The sequence below is a fragment of the Drosophila sulfurigaster genome, chromosome 2R, assembly GCF_023558435.1.
Source record: "Drosophila sulfurigaster albostrigata strain 15112-1811.04 chromosome 2R, ASM2355843v2, whole genome shotgun sequence".
NCBI lineage: Eukaryota > Metazoa > Arthropoda > Insecta > Diptera > Drosophilidae > Drosophila > Drosophila sulfurigaster.
In genome coordinates this window covers 12,600,448-12,619,268 of record NC_084882.1, presented here as the reverse complement: position 1 = coordinate 12,619,268, position 18,821 = coordinate 12,600,448, and the positions used below count along the sequence as shown (strand labels likewise).

Here is an 18,821-nt window from a genome sequence, read left to right as displayed (position 1 = left end):
AGATTATTTTTCTTGATTAGCTATTTTTCATTGAAGGAGCAAAAATTTGTAGTCAGTAATTACTCGAGTGTGCCTTCATTAATAGAAAATATTGCGGTTTATAAAATATACCGATTAAAAATACTAAAATAAATGGTTGGTAGCTCAAAATTTGTACCAATTAAAAAATCAACAAGATTATACAAAAGAATTTCTTTAACAACTTCAAATTTTTATTGATCGCATCCATTTTCAGGAATGATAACTACTATAGCAATTATATATATACCAAAATTCGAAACTCCAGCTTTAAATTTTATTATTCGATTTTTGATTTCCGGGGGCGGAAGTGGGCGTGGCAAAAATTTGAAACAAACTTGATCTGCGTGCAAACATAACAAATGCTGTCAAAAAATTATAGCTCTATCTCTTATAGTCTCTGAGATCTAGGTGTTCATACGGACAGACGGACAGACACACAGACACACAGACGGACAGACGGACATGGCTATATCGTCTCGGCTGTTGACGCTGATCAAGAATATGTATAATAGGGTCGGAGATGCCTCCTTCTAACATACATTTCCTGCCGGCACTAGTTATAATACTAGGGTATTACAATTGTATTCAATTATTTAAATATCTATATCAAATCTAATTTATTGGATTATCATAATCCTAGACTTTAAAAGGGAAGACTAGAACTAGGATTACGTCAATTAGGTAGCTGCTTGGGGATTACTTTCTGAATTCTAATAGTAGCCACACTAATTTCTTCGCCATGCGGAATAACTCAAAAAGTAAAAAGAAAGAAAACAATAGTGTTTTGCTTAAATGAGAAGTATATTTATGTGTATATTTTTCGCTTGTTTCTATGCAATTTTAATTCATACAGTTATGGTACAAAATATACGTAATCAATAACAATAGTTCAAATATCATTCGTATTTTAGAGTTGGCTATAATTACAATAACACAAACGGTGCCAGTTATTCGTAGTCGTAGTGTTAATTAACATTTGTAGTTCTGTTCTAATCGAATAACTGGCAATTTGTACTGCCAAATGAAAAATTTTTGGAATTTTTGCAGTGGCTGCGAAGATAACAGAAAATTTATTTTAGAGCAACTTTTATCCTAAATCGATTCCTTAGTTGCTGTTGTTTGTTGTTTGTTGCTGGCGATCGTTGATGATGGTGCGTGGGATGGGAAGAGCTACTCTGCTCAGTGCTCGAATAGCATTGTCATGACTGCCATTAAAGCGATGCCAAAGATCAAAGCCAGCAGCTGTTTGACCGACTCAACGCGTTCCTCCTCCTTCAAGAGATCTGGTAATACTGTGACCAACGAAATGTGCAGAAATCCGCCAGCGGTGAATGGCATGATCCAGGATGTGCGCGCCTCTGTAAAGATTAAGATAAGATTAAGGGAGAACTCCTTCACAGTGGTTGTCAAGTTGACTTACCCATTGCTGAAGTTACGCCGGAGCCGCCAATGGCGACGAGAGCGCCCAATAAACCGGCGCCGGCGGTCAGCAATTGGGCACGTGCCGCATCCCAGCGACTGAAGCCGGACTTAAGCAGTATGGCGAAGTCGCCCACTTCGTGTGGAATTTCATGGACTGCAATAAAAGTGAATTAGCCTCGAACCACGCAAAATATAATATGGACTTGCTTACGCAGTATGGCGAAAGTGGCCAGCACTCCGTGCCTAAACGAGACGAGGAAAGAACCAGCAACCGCGAGACCGTGTGTAAAGTTATCAATGGAATTGGCCAGCAGATTCAAGTAGCCAGCCACCTTCTTGGGCTGTTCCTTCGGCCCCTTGGCCTTCTCCTCGCGTTCACGCAAAAAGCACACCTTATCCACATCCTCAATGTCACAGGCGCCACAGCTATCTACGGTCTGGCCTTCGGGCAATTTGCCGCCATGACGACGCAACAGACAATTGGCAATCTCGACGCACTTGGGCTGGGGATTCTCCTCGTCGGCGCTCGTGTAGCCCGAGAAGATTTTCTCGACGATTGTAAAGATGAGTATTCCGGAAAGCACCCACAAACCGGAGCGTAGCGATGGATGACCGTCGGAGCCTGCAAATAGCAGAGAAAAACCACAAAGTGGGGAAATTACTTTATCTGCATTTGGTAGCAACAAAAGATTACTCACTCTGGTTATCGCCCTCCCAGGCTTCTGGCAGTAAATGTAGGAAAACATCACCCAACAGTCCGCCCACCGCGAAACTGAGCAGCACACGCAAAAACTTTGACTCAGACGCTGATAAAATAATGAAAATAATAATTAACATTGTTGTGGTCATATTGCAAGGGGAATTAACTTACGATCTTTATAGCCCTCCTTGGCTAGTTTCTCGTTTGTGGGTATGATGAGCAATGGAAAGATGCCGCTGAGACCGATCACAACGGAACCGAGCAGCGAGAATACCCACGGTGTGTACTCCATGCTCTTTATGTATTCGGGCATATATTGATTCACCAGATTCGCATAGATCATGCCAAAGTGTTCATCGAAAAAACTGCTGCTCGCATTCATTGTGGCGATGAGTGTGTCTTTAATCTGTTGGCTTCGTTTTCTACTACTTTGATTTATTGGACTTAAAAATGTCTTTGGTATTTAGCTAATGGCCGCAATTAGTTCCTGGTCATGTCTTCCAGTGATGCAAACAATTTGTCTTTATAGAAACCTGCAAGAAATCAAAAACGATGTAATCATTTTTTTTTTAATTTTCGAATTTTAAATCAGTATAGATATTATTTTTATCCCTATAACAACAAATAGAAACAGAAATTTCCCAGCCAAGTCGCCTAGCAACCGACTCGAGCAGTGCAGCAAAATCATTTGCTAATACCAGATTGATGTCCAAATCCTCGCGATGCGCGTCACAACAGTCGATAGCCAACTGAGCTGGCCACAAGCTGCTTCACTCTTGACTGACTCTGACTGACACCCTGAACGATAAGATCGCGGCTACATAGTGTAAAAGCACTCGAGTAGCCCAGCTTATAGACTTATGACTAGATAACTGATAACCGTGTAAAAAGTGACAGTTTATCAAGAGTCGTCTAATACCTCAGCGAGTGTGGACTGTTCTCTCAAAGTTTTCGAAATATCGAACTCAATTCGAGACATTTAGTGCACATTAATAATTGCAGCAATTAGGTGTTTAATTTCTTAAAGGATTATTGTATAAATAGACTTTATAAATGTTGCATTAATATCGCAAAATTTAATTTCATTAAATGAACATTAAATATTTACTGAACACTTTAAGAAGGAGTATCAACAATTTTAAGCACAGCTCATAGTTGCCAATATAGAAATAAGATATTAATGTTGTCTTAAAATATTAATAGAAAATGCGTCTAATAAACTGATATGCAATTTGCAAATATTTGAGGATTCATTTTCTAATCGCTTTAAGATTTAATATCCCAAATTTTAAGCAGAGTTTTAAGTTGCCACTTTGGAAATTAAATGAAAGTCAAATTAAGCTAGTGGAATTTTATAAAAGTTCGCCTAAGTTTGATATGAAATTTGCAATAAAACATTTTTGAATTAATATCGCACTTTTTTTACACTTTTTATAAAATTTGGTCTGTAATTAATTTGAAGTATTCGATTTTTAGTGCGCCTAAGCTTTATTTGTAATTTGCCAAGATATTTTAATAAATTTATTAATCACTTTTAAGGCCTCGTCGTAATGTTTGTGTTCATAGTTTCATAGACGCAAAACTGCCCTGAATTTTGTAATATGATCACACACTGTGACAGCTATCGAGTTGTGCTCAAGGAAAACGAGCAATTTATTGCAAATTCAAATTAACACAAATTCAAAACAGTTTATCAAGCTCACACACTTTGTGGAAAGTCTGGAGCAACACAACGAAATACAATCTGATATTCACTCCGTATCCGTATCCGAATCAGAATCTGAATCAGTTGGCGATCACAAGGAGACTGAACGCTGGTCAACGAATTCTAGCTGGCATTTTGGTTAGTTAGTTAGTTACTTGGGAGGTGTCGAAGACCTGTGTGCACCTGTGATTTACGACACACTCTGAATCAGTTCGCTTCAGTATTAGTTTTGTTCGATTTGATGTGCACAGCACAATGCAGCTTAAATTGTTCAATTTCTGGCGATAAGATACATACTACTACCGAGTATACCGAATATAAATAGACGACGCCGCGCTCAAAATGGCAATAGGCGAGAGCGTGTAGACAGACGATGGTAAGCAGATATACCAAGTACTTAGTACCCCATGATTAACATGGGGCCTAACGAAAATGAGTCGAGTCTTCGGTGGTGTTTTGCGACCCGTCAACTGTGGATAAATATCGAAAAACGTGAACATCGAAACCACCCGAGTTTGTTCTTTGTCTCTCTCACTCTCTCTCGCGGTTGATTGTGATTGATCACTTGGTGGGCATGGAAATAATGGGGGAGGGAGTTTTGTACTATATGTGCCTTCGAATATCACGTATACGTACATCAATGCCAAATTGGTATGGCAAATGCGTTTAAACGGTTTCTATTAACAACGCCGTCTCTTTCGCTCATCGCCAGCCGACAACAGCAAACTGTTTTAACTGCTCAGCCGACCTATCAAGCGACGACTGCGGTTTGCTTATCAAAAACAAAAGCAAAAACAACAAAATAGACAACAAGCACTTGGCAGCTGATAGTTGTAGTTGTTTTTGGCCTTACATTGCTAATCAGCGGAGACGCAGACGCGGTTTGTTGTTTGTTAGTAAATAAATGCACTGTCTACTATGCTCACCAAACAATCTAACTGTTGCTGCGGTGTGTTTAATACTTAAACTGAATAATAAATATAGGAATAAAGTAAATGAAAATTTGGTTACAAATATCATAGCATCTGACATTCAGTATAATATGGATACTTTTATCAGTTAATGTTACAATTTCCACTACTTTTACTAAACATTTGAGTTTGCTTATTTTGTCAGCTGATTTAACGTATATTCAATTTTATTTTCATATTCATATTTATATTTTAAATCTTTTTTTTTCAAATATCAAAGCAGATGATGCACACAACAATTTGATTAATTTTGTAATGTAATATACCCAAAGGCATACACTTTTCATACAAATATCCCAGCATTTGATGTACACTTTAATTGGGGTATTTGTCTATTTGTATTATCTTTTAAACTATTTAACGTCAGCAGGCACAACTTTATGAAGAACAACACATGTGTTTTGAAGTCGCTGAAACACTTGTGTTAACCTGAAGAACGAGGTGGCCTCAGCTAATACCAGTTTATAATAGTAGACGTAGTACATAAATAAGTATATATTTATGCGAATATTGCTTGAGGGGCCAAGCCGAAACACAGCACGTAAATCAGAAAGAAATAGTCATCTCTAGATGCTCTGATATCAGACAAAAAGACGGAAAGAGAGAGCGAGATACTTTATAGTACATAAAATCAGCAAAAAGAACGTTACGCACAACAACAACAACAACAACAAAGCATTTCAATTATAGAAATTGACACTGCTACCTACAGTATATACACATGTCTGTACATATACCAGATCCGTACATATGCATAGATATGGAGGACAAAAGACTATTGAGTACGACACCAACTGTTTGTTGCCTATTGAAAATTGACAAGCACTGTTCTCTCTGTCCCTCTCTCTCTCTCGGTCTTTCTCTGGCTGCGGTTGCCGGTGCTTTGAACTTGATTTGTGGTATCCATGTGTGTGGATGTGGATTGTTTATCTTTGAAAAATACACACAGACACACTCAAATACAACATTTTATTCACTCACTTTTGACTGCTACTAATGCGGAAATTTACAATCGTTCAACGTCTTATCACGCCAGCGACTTTGCTCGATATGAAAACAGAGATGCGTTGTCCCGCCTTCTTATAACACACAAATGTCCAAGCGATCTGCACAAAATAGTCGTTTTGGGGGGGTTCCAGTGAATAAGTATAATACATATATTTATTAATATGTAATATACATATATGATAGACACATGAATCAGCTGCTTTTGTGGCTGCCCACGATCAATTGTTTCCAAGTTCTTCACTCGATTTCAAATGGCGCAGATTATTTTGCACGCTGCACTCCACAAGTAGTCAGAACAGAGAGAGAGCGAGATGGAGCTATAAATGCACTGCTATCATTCGGAACGTGTCATTCCATCAAAGTACGTTTTAATGAGAATGTGTCATTTGACGACGAATGCAGACTCTGCTTGCATGTGTGTGTAACTACAAATGTTTGTACAGGCATTGTTTTTGTCTGCATGTGGGTATAGGGTAATCAGAAATCACAGTCAAAGTGACGAAATGATAAGCGTAGTAGACCGCGTGAGGCGATCAGCTGTGCAAAAGAGAGACAACGAAATGAGAGAGGACGCCATTGAGAGCAAAAGTGGCAACATGGCGTCGTTTGCTCTCGGCACCATATGTGCATTCCAATATATGCATGGCATAGTATTCAATATGTGACAATAACAATGAATTGTGAAATTACAAAACAACAAATATTGTTCCAACATTAGCACTACGAATTGACCATCGAATACATAATTTATTGGCTGCTCATAGTCATTGCGACGCAATTGTGATCTGGGCCCAAAAAACCGGTTTATCAATATGCCAGCCTATCATTTGTTGTTGCCTTTTGTTTCATACATATTTTGGCTTTGTGAGGCGTTATCGCTTCGATTATCAGCCAAGTCACTCGGCCATATTCAAGTGCTGCTCAGTGCACAGATTCCCTTTAATAAACTTTAGTGCTGCTCGCAAAAATAACAAATATGGCAACAGTGAGTAGTTGTGACGTTTTATCATCACTTGAAAGTTAACTGTATACATAAACACATACAAACATATATATATTTTTGGTTGTAGGTGTAGGTTAGTTATGCAGCGCTTCCTGCTTACCGTCTTTTTGTTCCGTATTGTGTTTACAGTTAATTCGATGAACCGCCGCTGCTTTGGCTTGCCTTTGTCTGCATTATTAATGCTTTAAATACGTAACGCCGACTTTTGATCACAATCGCATTTACTTCTTCTTTGTTGTTGTTGTTGTGCAGTGGTTGCTGGGTCTAATATGCAAACAGATTCTTAATGCGCAGTATCGATCAATTTTTTTTGCCAGGCCACTAATCTACACTGAGACTGAGTAACTGGATTTACTTATTATTCGAGATGCTTACAAGCTTAAATTCGTAATTGTGTTGCACTTTTTATTCAATTTACAGGGATTTTGACCCAGTTATTTAGCATTCGAGAATGTTATCAATTCTGTGGATGTTTCGACGCGGGCTATTACAGCTGAAATGAAGCAGGTATGCCTTATGTGCGCACTTTTTGTTTTGTTTTGGGCCGTGCGAAAAACAAACATGGCTACGCGGAACAGCTGACTGGTTCAATATGAGCGCGGTCACCATGACCGCAAGTTCAATTTCAAAATATACTATTTAACGTTTCTAAAAATACTAATTCTCAATTGGTCACACTTGTCTGTGTTGTGAGAGCAATTATAGTCAACATTAATAACAAAGTAAAATTTTGCAAATATTTTGTTTATTATTATATTACAATTATTTATTTATTACTATTTGAAATATACAAGGTCATTAATAAAAACAATATATTTAAAACGCAACAGCCGCATACTGTTAATAACATTGCAGTAACATGTTAAAATGTCAAATGACCCGCATTAATAAGGGGAGGGGTTGCATCGCATGCAACAGCTGTTTTAGTTGTATTCCAATTGTGTCGTCGGGCTTTGTTTATGTTTGTTTTGTGAAATATACGATAATTAAGTGCAGTGCATATAATTCAGTAAATGCGTGTTGCTGTACACAGTGAATAAGTTGGGTGGGAGCGTGTTTATGTATTGTGGGTATCAAGCAAAATGAGCACAGACGATTTGTTGGTGCGCCATGAAAAAAGTGACGATTCGACAACGTCGAGTTCGCCAGCAACTCCAACGCCTGCGCCCAGTTCATCATTGAATCGCCTGCGCGACACTTTACGCCGCACCGAATCTATATCGTCGCACATCTTCAATCAAATCTCCACACAATTCTCGAATGCCGCCGCAGCGGCGGCGGCAAACTCTGAAATTATTGATGGCACAACAACGTACCCCGAGTTGCCACAAACAGTAGCTACGACGACAACTACTGCAACAACGTCGCCAACATTCCCAGCTGGCAAACGTAAAAAGCCCGGTGAGTACAAACAACTACATTGACATATATCTATATTATTTTTATTGCCGCGAAATTGCTACGAAATTTAAAGTGCAAATGTGTAAGCTTTAAAATATTTTCAAAAATGTTACCGTGAACACCCCTCATGTAAAGCTCCCATGTAAAAGCTTCGTTGCTAACCGTGCTTGACAAATCAATAGGAAGCTTTTGTTTCAGTCATTCACAACGCAACAACAGGATAACTCATCGCAGCGACCAAAAAGAAAAAGAAAACGAAAAGGGAGAATTGTTAAATTTTGAAACATATTTACAAATGTCATAAGATATTCATAAAGTGTTTTTCGGCGGAACATCTGTGCGCATCGAACACGCAGTAAAAAACGCTGCTGGAATAAGTTTTTGGATTCACATTCATTATATACGTATGTTGTTGTGTGGGCAGCAGCTTTTAAGCCTTCACTTTTTTGGATATCTATTTTTATTGCTGCTTCAACTGAATTCGAATTACAGTAGACAGCACAATGCGTGGATTAGTCGAGGATGCGAAAAAGACAAAGCTCAACAACAACAACAATAACAGTGTGACCAGAGCAAAGTCGGGCATGTCATCGACTACAAGTGCAGCAAGTTCGTCGTCCAGGCAAATGAAAGGCGTCATTAAAACGCCAACAACAGCAACAACAACGTCCGTTGGCGCAAAGAAAACGCCACAAAGTATGCAACAACAAGTCGGCAAGTCGACCAAGTCGGCTGCGTCATCGACTGCAATGCAAGCAGCGGCAACAACAACAGGAACAGTAGCAGCAACAACAACAGCAACCACCACAGCAAGCAGCTCGAATGCAAAGACAGCAACAGCAAAAGCACAAAAGGGTCAGAATCAACCCCAACAGCAATCGACGACCGCAGTGACAGTGACACCCACTGTCGTGCCCGCTTCCGCTCCCGCCCCCGTTTTGCCACCACAGTCATCGCAACAACAACAACAACAACAGCTGCAGCCGTACAACAACAACAGCAACACAATTGCTTTGCCAAAAGCATCGCATGCCAATACAAACGAGGAGTTGGCTGGCGGAGTGCAGGACACGATTTATCTGTGCAATTTCCGTGTCTCCGTCGATGGCGAATGGCTGTGCCTCAAGGAGCTGCAGGACATTGATGTGGCCGGCGGCGTCAAGACCGTTGGCGGCGGTGCTGCGGCATTAAATGTAAATGCTGGAAATTCTATTGGAAATTCTCTTGCTGCTGCTGCTGGAGGTGGAAATTCTATGGGAATCTCCAATGTGCAGTCATCGCGTCATCAACAGTCGAATCATCAGTTTGGGCAGCGGAACAAACGTTACTCGGGTTTGTCTACGGCGGCGAGCAGCACTCTTGAGGATAACGGTATTATGGCAATTGAAAATCTAATCGGTCGTCGTCTGTGCGACGTTGTCGGCTCAAATGCACTCGCGGCACCACCGCATCAGCAACACAAGAATGTGGGCCTCATCGGTGGCACACTTGCTGAGTGGTCGCATCTCTGTAGGTTGCTTCTTGTCCTTTCCTCATTTGCAAGCATCTTTCTTTCGTTTTCATTTACGTCTTCTTCTTTTGTAGTGAGTAGTTGTTATTGCTGTTTAATTAGTTTATCTAAACTACGTTTATGCTCATTTTGCTCCTCAACACACTAATTGAATTTGATTTGCTAGCATTGCCAGACTGCTTAGCTTAGTCTGGCAATACTACAAGTTAATTGTGCAAGCACGCTAAGTTGGCTGCGCCTAACAGCTTGTGAATGGTACATTTTTTAGAATGGTACACTTGGCATAAAAACGGTACATTTGCAATAAAATGTGCCTTTAGTATGCATTCTGTGTTTGTAAGTGTACCTTATAATTGGCAACCGTTACTGCACTTAATAGTAATCTGCACTATTTTCACTCACACATGTTTGCAAAGAAAGAGCACAGCATAAACGCAGTAACTTGTTAAGTTCTTCAACACAACAGATAATCTTCAGTTGGCATGCTACGGCATTATTATGCTTTGTACACACACTTTTGTCTCGCTATCTTCTCATACGTCTCGAGTGGGCTTCCCCCTAATCTTAGATCAGAATGTTAGACAGGCAGCCAGCTTAAACAGACAATGAACTTTATTAAGTAAATATATTTATAAACAATGTAACAAGTGAAAAAGGGTTCACAAATGCACTTCACTTGCTGTCCTCATCAAAGGTAGTTTCCCAGCCAGCCGCATTCGACTAAATTGGGTTAGGACAAGATATAAGAGGACAAACACTAGAGAATATAATGTACTAATTACATTACCTCTCGGCCTGCACTTGAGCCAGCTGTTGAAGAGCAGGGCATCGATGCAGTTTCCTCAGAAATGGGTTGTGAGTCTTGGTTCAGAATGATTTCCCTGCTGAATTGGGGCGCTGTGGGTGACTTTAAGTTTTTAATGCTGTAGATAATTAGTTCTTTCACAGGAATTTACCTGAACTTTGACTTTTTTGCCTATCACCTGACTCTTTTCTTCTGTCGGGGCTACTACTGAGTGTCTTCATTGTAGAATTATCACAGAATTTAGACTTACTCTCATCCTCACTACCGTCTTTTTCAATTCGATGTAGTCCTCCCTCTTGTCTTTTAAATTTGCTCCCATGACTATAAATTTGTCGTATACCGTCATCTTCCTTAGCGGGATAAGATTCCCTTTGGTCCTTATTCGGTTCCTTTTGAGGTCTATGCTCCCTGCTCGTCTGTTTAGCGAGTGGCTTGGAACGTTTTCTCTCTGACTTCGTGTAATATGTGTCTCGCTTCTCTCGTTGCATGTGAAGGGGTATAAATTTTCTTTGGAATTGATAGCCCAGCGATGAGGTCGACGTCATAGAACCCAGTTCATAATAAGGCTCTGTAGTTGAAGCTAAGCTAAAGAGTTCAGTAACGTTGCTCAATTTTCAAATACACAATCTTACCTTTTTTGCGTGGCAGATACTTTTCCAAGTTGGCCAGTTTCATGGGATAGACATCCATTTGGCTGCCTATGATACCCATGCCAGGATTCGGCTCAGTTCTAATTTCGGTCGGAACAGTCTCCCGAGCTTTTCGTTCTTTTCTACGTTGCTTTTTGCGACTGCGAAATAATGTTCTCCAGCAGCTATGATGCTCTTCAGGATTGGGGCTTTGCGGTGCTTCCACATCCGGGATTTGCTTGTCTGACGATTTTTCAACTAGTTTCTCCTTTGGTTTTGAATGTGTTTTCTTAGTGAAAACAGTTTGAGTAATACCCTTTTTACGTTTTTGCAAGCAACAACAAATGATTAGGATGAGCAGCAATAGAAGCAGCGCCAAAAAGGCGGCAATGTAGCCAATGTAGCTCTCATCGTCGCATTCCATGCATTCCTCCTCGTTGTTAGGCTCCTTTGGAGTCTTTTGGCCAGCTCCCTCAACAGGAACATCATGTGCTGCCGAACGACTTTGTTTTCGGGAAGCAGCTTCTTTATCCTTTTTGTCGGTTTTCCTTCCATTACAGTTTTCATCGTCGGTGGCCAACTGATAGTCCTTGGAGTCATCTTCACTCAGTACAGGCTCCTCGTTTTCTTCCGATTGCTCCGAAGATTTTGCTGAGTAGCCAAGTACTTCATAGACTTGCAGTACACCGCCCAAACCAGGATAGAACATCTCATCCCGATAATGAACCTGCAGGTTTTCCCTTATCCAGTTGCGTAGTTTCTGATTATAGGTCTTGGGACTGATGCCCTGAAACCGATAGCAATTGCTGAGAGTTCTGTAGAACTTCACGAGTATGAAGGCAGCTTCGGCAGAGCGCAAATTGTAGATTTGTCGATGCTTGAAAGGCAAGAATATATTGCTTAGATAGCCATCGCCATCCTCGGCCTCCAGATGCGGCAGCGGCACTAACATTTGCTCCCTCTGCGCATCCTCATTGACACAGCTCTGATCGAGCAATGCACAACTCGAGGCATCATTCTCATTGCCTTGTTCCCCATTCAATCGAATGGGTTTAATGTGCACTGTCTTCAGCTGGCAGAGCACATCTGCTACAGGAATTTTCCAGCCATTGCCATTTGTGTTGAGCATCTGTCGACACTGACGATACAGTGTCACCAAACGCTCCACTGTGCACAGCTTTAAGCGACCTGCATAGTAAGAGACTTGTGCCACAGGCAACAGATAAAAGCGCAAGTAGCCACCCAAGGCATCGTAGAAGGCACTTTGTAGAAGTCGCCTTGAGTCCGTATCGGTCATGCGTTTCACCAGCTGATTGACACTATTGAAGTACTTCATCAGCGTGTAGACAATGCCATCGTGTAGTAGACATTGGGGATAGGATTTGGGTACAAGCATTTCAAAGTCCCTGCGTGCGGACATCAGCGCAATATCCTCGGCGGAGAAGCATTTCTTGGGATAGCTGCCGAAGAGATTGGTGCCCAGGAATGTGTCTTCATCGTTGGCACTGCGAGAGCACTTCTGACTCGACTGTGGTTCCTGCTGCTGTTCAATGTGAGCATCCAGTTCATCGGGCGAGGCAGCTGCATAGTATGTGGCCTTGATGCGATCCTCAATGCTGCGCATTAGATCGCTGTGATCGAAGGGATTATCTTCAACTTGAGGATGCGCCTGCTCAAAATGCTGAGCGGCTGTCAGTTCATTGAGTTTTGCATTAGAGTTGAGTCTATTGCGATATTGGTGCATTTCGGAGGAGAGCATCGATTGCAGTGTTAGCTCATTCTGAAAGTCAGTGGGCACCTCCAGTGTGGACACATCGATGCTATAGATGGGACAACCGCCGGGCGCCAGAAACAATAGCAACGAGAACAGCACATAAATGTTCATTATTTCTATAGAGATTTCATTGTTGTTTTTGAAGCTGGAATGCTTCGATCTTGATAGTAACTTTAAGATATACAAATGAACACAAAATACCACAACAAATTACAAGTTCGCTATGTATTTGAAAACAACAACAACGTTTGAAGCCACAATGCTAAACCGCCAATTTTCGGGACCGTAAAACAATTATTCTTACAGCACGCGATACGGCGGAAATCGAACGCAGCAATCTGGTGAACATCTGTAAGCTGGTCGTCAAGGAGCTATTGGAGCAATCGTTGCGCTATGGACGCATGCTCGATTCGGATCATCTGCCGCTGCAGCACTTTTTCATTGTCATCGAGCATGTGCTGGGCCATGGCCTGAGGCCCAAGAAGGGTTTGCTCGGGCCGCGCAAAGAGCTCTGGGATCTGTTGCAAAGCGTCGAGAACTATTGCCCCGAGGCGCAGGACATCACGGCCAGCGTTCGGGATCTGCCCACGGTGCGCACGCACATTGGACGTGCTCGGGCCTGGCTGCGCATTGCGCTGATGCAAAAGAAGCTATCCGATTACCTGCAGGCGCTGATCGAGCATCGCGATGACTCGCTCCTCGATTACTATGAGCCGCATGCGCTCATGATGAGCGATGAGGTCTGTTTTGTGGATGTTTTATGCTTGGATTTGGCATAATTAGCCTTCCCCCATTTGCCATTTTTGCAGATTGTTGTTATTATGGGCATATTGGTTGGTCTTAATGTCATCGATTGCAATCTGTGCGTCAAGGAGGAGGATCTGGATTCACAGCAGGGCGTCATTGATTTCTCGCTTTATTTGCGATCCAGTTCGCGCAATGCGGAGCCCAACGAGGAGTCCTCAGCACCGCCGGCGCCAATCGATGCAGCTGGACAGGGCAACATGATTGCTGTGCTGGATCAGAAGAACTACATTGAGGAGCTCAATCGACATCTCAAGTGCGTTAGAAGCTGCGTTGGCAAAAGGAAGAAATTCGAGTAATCTTTAAACACATTTTCAGTGCAACTGTGGCAAATCTGCAGGCCAAGGTAGAGTCGCTGACCACCACGAATGCGCTGATGAAGGAGGATCTGGCCATTGCCCGCAACAGTCTGTTGGCCCTCCAAGCCGAGAATCAAGCCATGCGACAGTCCGCCAGTCAGACTGCGCACTCGGACAACAGCTCCAATGGCAGCAGCAGTGACAAGGAGAAGGCGCAACAGTTTGAGGCTGTCAATGCCGAGTTGTCAGAAGAGCGCAAAAAGACAAGCGAACTGGATAAAGAGCTCAAGTTGCAGGTGTCCTTGAAGGCCGAGTCCGACATGGCTATGAAGCTGCTGGAGAAGGACATTCACGAGAAGCAGGATACGATTGTGTCGCTGCGGCGACAATTGGATGACATCAAACAGATCAATCTGGAGATGTATCGCAAGTTGCAGGTGCGTATATCCTCCTCCTCCTCCTCCTCTTCCCCAACCTCCACACCCAACATCAGCATCACACAACTTAACTCATCTGATCACATTCATCATCAACATGAGCTCATTTGGTCGCTAGTTATTGGTTTGTTTGCTGTCTTTGGTTTAATCTTTCAACAAATTCGACCCAAGTTGTAAGCGTAATTTGACGCTATTTTGTCAGAAAGTTATCAATCGAAAAAACAACTTCAAAAAAAGAAAAACAAAATATAATTTACCTCGTTTAAAATTCAATTAGGAATGTGAAGATGAACTCACACAGAAAGGCGAGATGGTCTCTCGTTTGCAAACGAAAGCCTCACAAATTGGTAACATTTTACAATCGCTAGAAAAGAAATACGAATCCAAGCTCGTCGAACAGCAACAGGTGAGCGCCGGCTGCGGTTCCTCATCATCTGGCGGCGGCGATCGATCACCAAACACTCGACGTCAGCAGAATCTCCAAAAGTTCGAGGCACTCACCAAGAAGCACAAACAGGACACTGGACCGCCCATGAAGCGACTGCATCTCAAAATGGACGGCATTCCGCCCTTCAATCCCAACAACTATCGCAAGTCTCCAGCGAATGCAGCTCCTCCTCCGCCCCTGGAGCAGCAGTCTCAATTGCTGGCCGGAGATGCCGCTGCCGCTGCCATTAAGACGCCCACATCCGCCAAGTCGTTAAACGATGAACTGGCCGAGGCAGCTGCTGCTGTGACCCAGCACTTTAAGATTGGCGGCGATGGATCTCGCAGTGACTATGCGCTATCCCAGGATCAGGAGACGACGACGCTGGGCAACACTTAAATCGAAGTGGCGAACTGTAGTTATTAATTAATTGTTGAGAAGGCATTTATTTAAGTTCTACGAGTATAACAATCTATAATCTCTGCTGGATGCGTGTGTGTGTGTATATACACTCTATATACTACGAGTTATGGTTCCTGATTCGATCTGACGACCTGCTGTCACCTGTTGTAGAGTTACAAAATAACCTAAATCGGAACACACAATGTGCAAAACCTGCTTAATAAACAATAAATGTTATTGGCGAGTCTATGTTTTATATATATACGATACAATATTACTTGAATGTACGATGCCTTCAATGCTTAGAGAAACTCCCTAGTCATAATATAAATATTATATATATACACATACTATATAGAAAAACAAATGTATAATCGTAACAAGTTGTTGATGATTCTAAACAAAATTATAAGCTGTTAGCTGAATTCCCTTCCTCTATATCCATGTCCCCCCAAAGAATAAAGAATTCCACATCATATGTATAGTTATGGAGCTGAGTTATAGCATTATATTTACTCGATATGCATATGTACTTTCTTTCAACTTGCTTTACTAACAATGTAATTATATAAATATGTATCTACACCAACAATGTTAAAGGGACTACATACACACATACTCGTACTACTAATTACTATAGCTAAACCAAAGAAATAAAACTTATCTTAACTCTAGTCTTTCATTTCGAACTAACAAATATTTATACATTTATGAGGTTGTGGATTGTTGCTTGCTTGTAAAGCACTTGTACAAAAGATTCTTGCATCTTTTCTTTATCGACAGGACTGCAATGCTTCGCTGAGCCACAAAACGGAATTAATGACCAAGTTAGAGTGCCAAAAGGAAGACATGGCGAGCACAATTGACAAATTAGAGAAAAAGTAAGAATTTTTTTGGGGATTTTACTATAAAATATATCATGATCAGAAAGCTATTGAGTTAAGTTGAATTTCACCAGTTCTATCAGAAATTTTTTATGCATTTATAGTGCAGTCTTTTAAGGAAAAATATATCGAAGCTATAGGTAAAGCAAAAAATATTAATATTGCTCATTTAATAAGTTTTAAATACTGCCAAAATTAAAGCAAATTATCTTCACTATGAATGTTTTTGAAAAGATCGATAGTATTTTAATTATTTCACTTAAAGTTTCTTCAAAGCTCATAGAGTAAAAAAGTATAGCGGATAATAATAATGCTTAAAGTATTTAAATCTGCATATTAGAAAAGATAGTGAGATAATAAATAGTACATATTGCAAGTAAATACGAAGGTGTTTAATCAAAGTGATGTGTTCCCTTCTCTGGCAGATGGACTAATGACAAGAGCAACTTGGGCGAGATACTGAAAAGCACATCGCAGACGTTATCCACCCAAGTGACGGCAAGCGAAGAGCGAGCAGCTAGAGCTGAGGCAGAAAGTCGCATTGAACGTGAATGGCGTAGCTCGCTGCAGGAGAAGGAACTGAGGCTTAAGGAGAAGATTGCAACGCTACAAAGCTGCGTCAAAGAGCTCAACGAGGAGAAGCAGAAGAACGAGAAGCTCAAGCTTGACTTGGAGAAGGTGCGCACTCAGTGGAGTGAGGCACAAACAACGCTCGAAGAACTAGGCATTCAACTGAGTGTCAGCAAATTGAAAATCTCCGAGTTCCAGGACAACGAACGACGTCATCAGCAGTTGCTCTCTGGCTCATCGCAGTCCCTGCAACAGACGACACCAGACACGGTCAGCAGCCCGGGCATTTGGGCGCCCGACTCGATTGCCACCCACTGCACCGCGTGCACACGGGAGTTCAACTTGACAAGGAGGAAGCATCACTGCCGCAGCTGTGGCGAAATCTTCTGCAAGGCGTGCTCAGAGCACACACTGCCGCTGCTCAATGCTCAGGGACAGCCTGGTCGACCTGTCCGGGTTTGTGATGCCTGCTATGCTTCCACTGGCAAATGATGAACAATAAATAATGTTTCTACATATACACACATTTAGTACGTTTATATATACAACTAAATATATATTTGCCAATAATTGTTATAAATAAATATTGTTTTTTGAGTCTGTGTAATACATACAAGTTATCCATTTACTAACTAGTTGCCGCTCATTCCCTATACACAATTGGCAAGTCATGCATTTAACGAATTCATTTTATATAAAGACTAAAAGCTTGTTCAAAATTAAATAAAATATTATATTTTACAATTATATTAGAAATCTTTGTTTGTGACGAAAATCGTGCTTTTATTGCTATCATTGGTGTTCTTACAGCTAAAATAATAAAAATAGATTATTTTTAAAATGTTTTTACTAATTTTTTTTTTATTTCATTAATTTTATATCAGATATTTTTTATTTTTTCAAAAAGTGTGATTTTTTCATTTGTTTCGAAATACTAATTTGTTTCTCCTCTGCAATTCAAAGCTGTTAACACTATTCCTGCCTGTTAACTTAACAGTTACTTTGCACATGCGTATTTTTAGTATATTTGCCAAACTTATCGATTACCGATAATCTTAAATGTTCACTGCAAACTTACCGCCAGTATTCAAAGTTTTGTTTGCACAATAAAATTGCAATTAAATGTTACGTTTCTTATTAGCGAAAGTCTGTTTTTTAAAATAATTTCATTACATTGATGCGCAATAAAAGTGGTTATGCATCCCGAACTCACCCATAAAATGATTGTCTGCCAATTCAACGGCCATTATGTATCGCCATACACGCTGTCTTTTTAAATTAAATCAAATAAAATTCACAGCTGGCAGCGTACATAGCTAAATACAGCCCACGGGCTGTTCAAGAGTTATCATTAACATAACTTAAACCCGGAGCATGGCTGAGAAACACGCGCCCTTGTCCAGGCAGGCTGGCAGGCAGGCATATGTGCAGATTCAACTAATAACAGTTACCTCACCTCGTCGATGGGCAAAGGGGCGTTTTTTCCGCGCTCCTAACTGAGGGTTAGATAACCGGGTTGGGTAATCGCAACACAGAGAGAAGGAGGGGGTAACTGATGGAAATCGGAAACAGTGTTTGTGTTGCCAAACACACAATGGCTGTGAATTTTGAGAGCCATGCTAAAGGGCGTTGCCTCTTCATGTTCTTCTGTGATTGTTATTAAAAAATTATACGAAAAACTGTGCGCAATATTGTGTTATTATATTAACACCCGAGAGCGTGTCATAGCCAAAGTCAGAGACCTTCCTTGTTTTGGGCAAATGTGGCCAGCTCAAATTACGGGCTCAAGGCAGCATAATCCCATCGTCCTGCCCTTGCTAACGATCCTATAATAGCCCATTTACGTTAGGGTGTCAAATTTGGACTTTTTGTACCGGAATTCGCAATATTGTATAAAATGTGAAAATCGGAAAATGTTTGCTGCTTGAGCCATTTCAGTGCCACGGCGAATTGTTTGAAATGCGAGCATCCGGCTTTGGTGTTATTTTTGCCAATTTCTGTGCTAATTTCCTAGGAATGCTTTTGGCGTGTGTCAAGTAACAGGGGCCA

General features: G+C 41.1%; 3 protein-coding genes across 10 annotated transcripts; 1 reads left to right on the top strand and 2 right to left on the bottom strand.

Annotated features, from left to right (window-relative positions):
• Positions 1–803: 803 nt before the first annotated feature.
• LOC133839682 (zinc transporter ZIP13 homolog) lies at positions 804–2,747 on the bottom strand. Its single transcript, XM_062271340.1, has 5 exons — positions 2,315–2,747; positions 2,142–2,249; positions 1,655–2,065; positions 1,442–1,597; positions 804–1,379 (listed from the first exon to the last, which is right to left on the bottom strand). Exons 1-5 carry the CDS (start codon positions 2,523–2,525, stop codon positions 1,201–1,203), a joined length of 1,065 nt encoding a protein of 354 aa, XP_062127324.1. The 5' UTR covers positions 2,526–2,747; the 3' UTR covers positions 804–1,200.
• On the bottom strand, positions 2,543–13,133 carry LOC133839681 (uncharacterized). 2 transcript variants are annotated; one of them, XM_062271338.1, is made up of 4 exons: positions 11,179–13,133; positions 10,698–11,126; positions 10,529–10,638; positions 10,337–10,461 (listed from the first exon to the last, which is right to left on the bottom strand). In XM_062271338.1, the coding sequence occupies exons 1-4, from the start codon at positions 13,058–13,060 to the stop codon at positions 10,414–10,416; spliced, it is 2,469 nt and encodes an 822-aa protein (XP_062127322.1). In that variant the 5' UTR covers positions 13,061–13,133; the 3' UTR covers positions 10,337–10,413. The 2 variants fall into 2 exon arrangements, with proteins under 2 accessions (XP_062127323.1, XP_062127322.1); XM_062271339.1 differs by lacking the exons at positions 10,337–10,461; positions 10,529–10,638 and adding an exon at positions 2,543–2,676 and having other exon boundaries at positions 10,797–11,126; positions 11,179–13,130.
• Positions 7,744–17,499, top strand: LOC133839679 (RUN and FYVE domain-containing protein 2). Of its 7 annotated transcripts, XM_062271330.1 has the most exons (7): positions 8,429–8,635; positions 8,724–9,602; positions 13,256–13,689; positions 13,759–14,009; positions 14,072–14,489; positions 16,102–16,199; positions 16,628–17,499. In XM_062271330.1, exons 2-7 carry the CDS (start codon positions 8,735–8,737, stop codon positions 17,262–17,264), a joined length of 2,706 nt encoding a protein of 901 aa, XP_062127314.1. In that variant the 5' UTR covers positions 8,429–8,635; positions 8,724–8,734; the 3' UTR covers positions 17,265–17,499. The 7 variants fall into 7 exon arrangements, with proteins under 7 accessions (XP_062127321.1, XP_062127317.1, XP_062127315.1 ...); XM_062271333.1 differs by lacking the exons at positions 8,429–8,635; positions 8,724–9,602 and adding an exon at positions 7,748–8,231 and having other exon boundaries at positions 16,628–17,485; XM_062271329.1 differs by having other exon boundaries at positions 8,429–9,602.
• Positions 17,500–18,821: the final 1,322 nt, after the last annotated feature.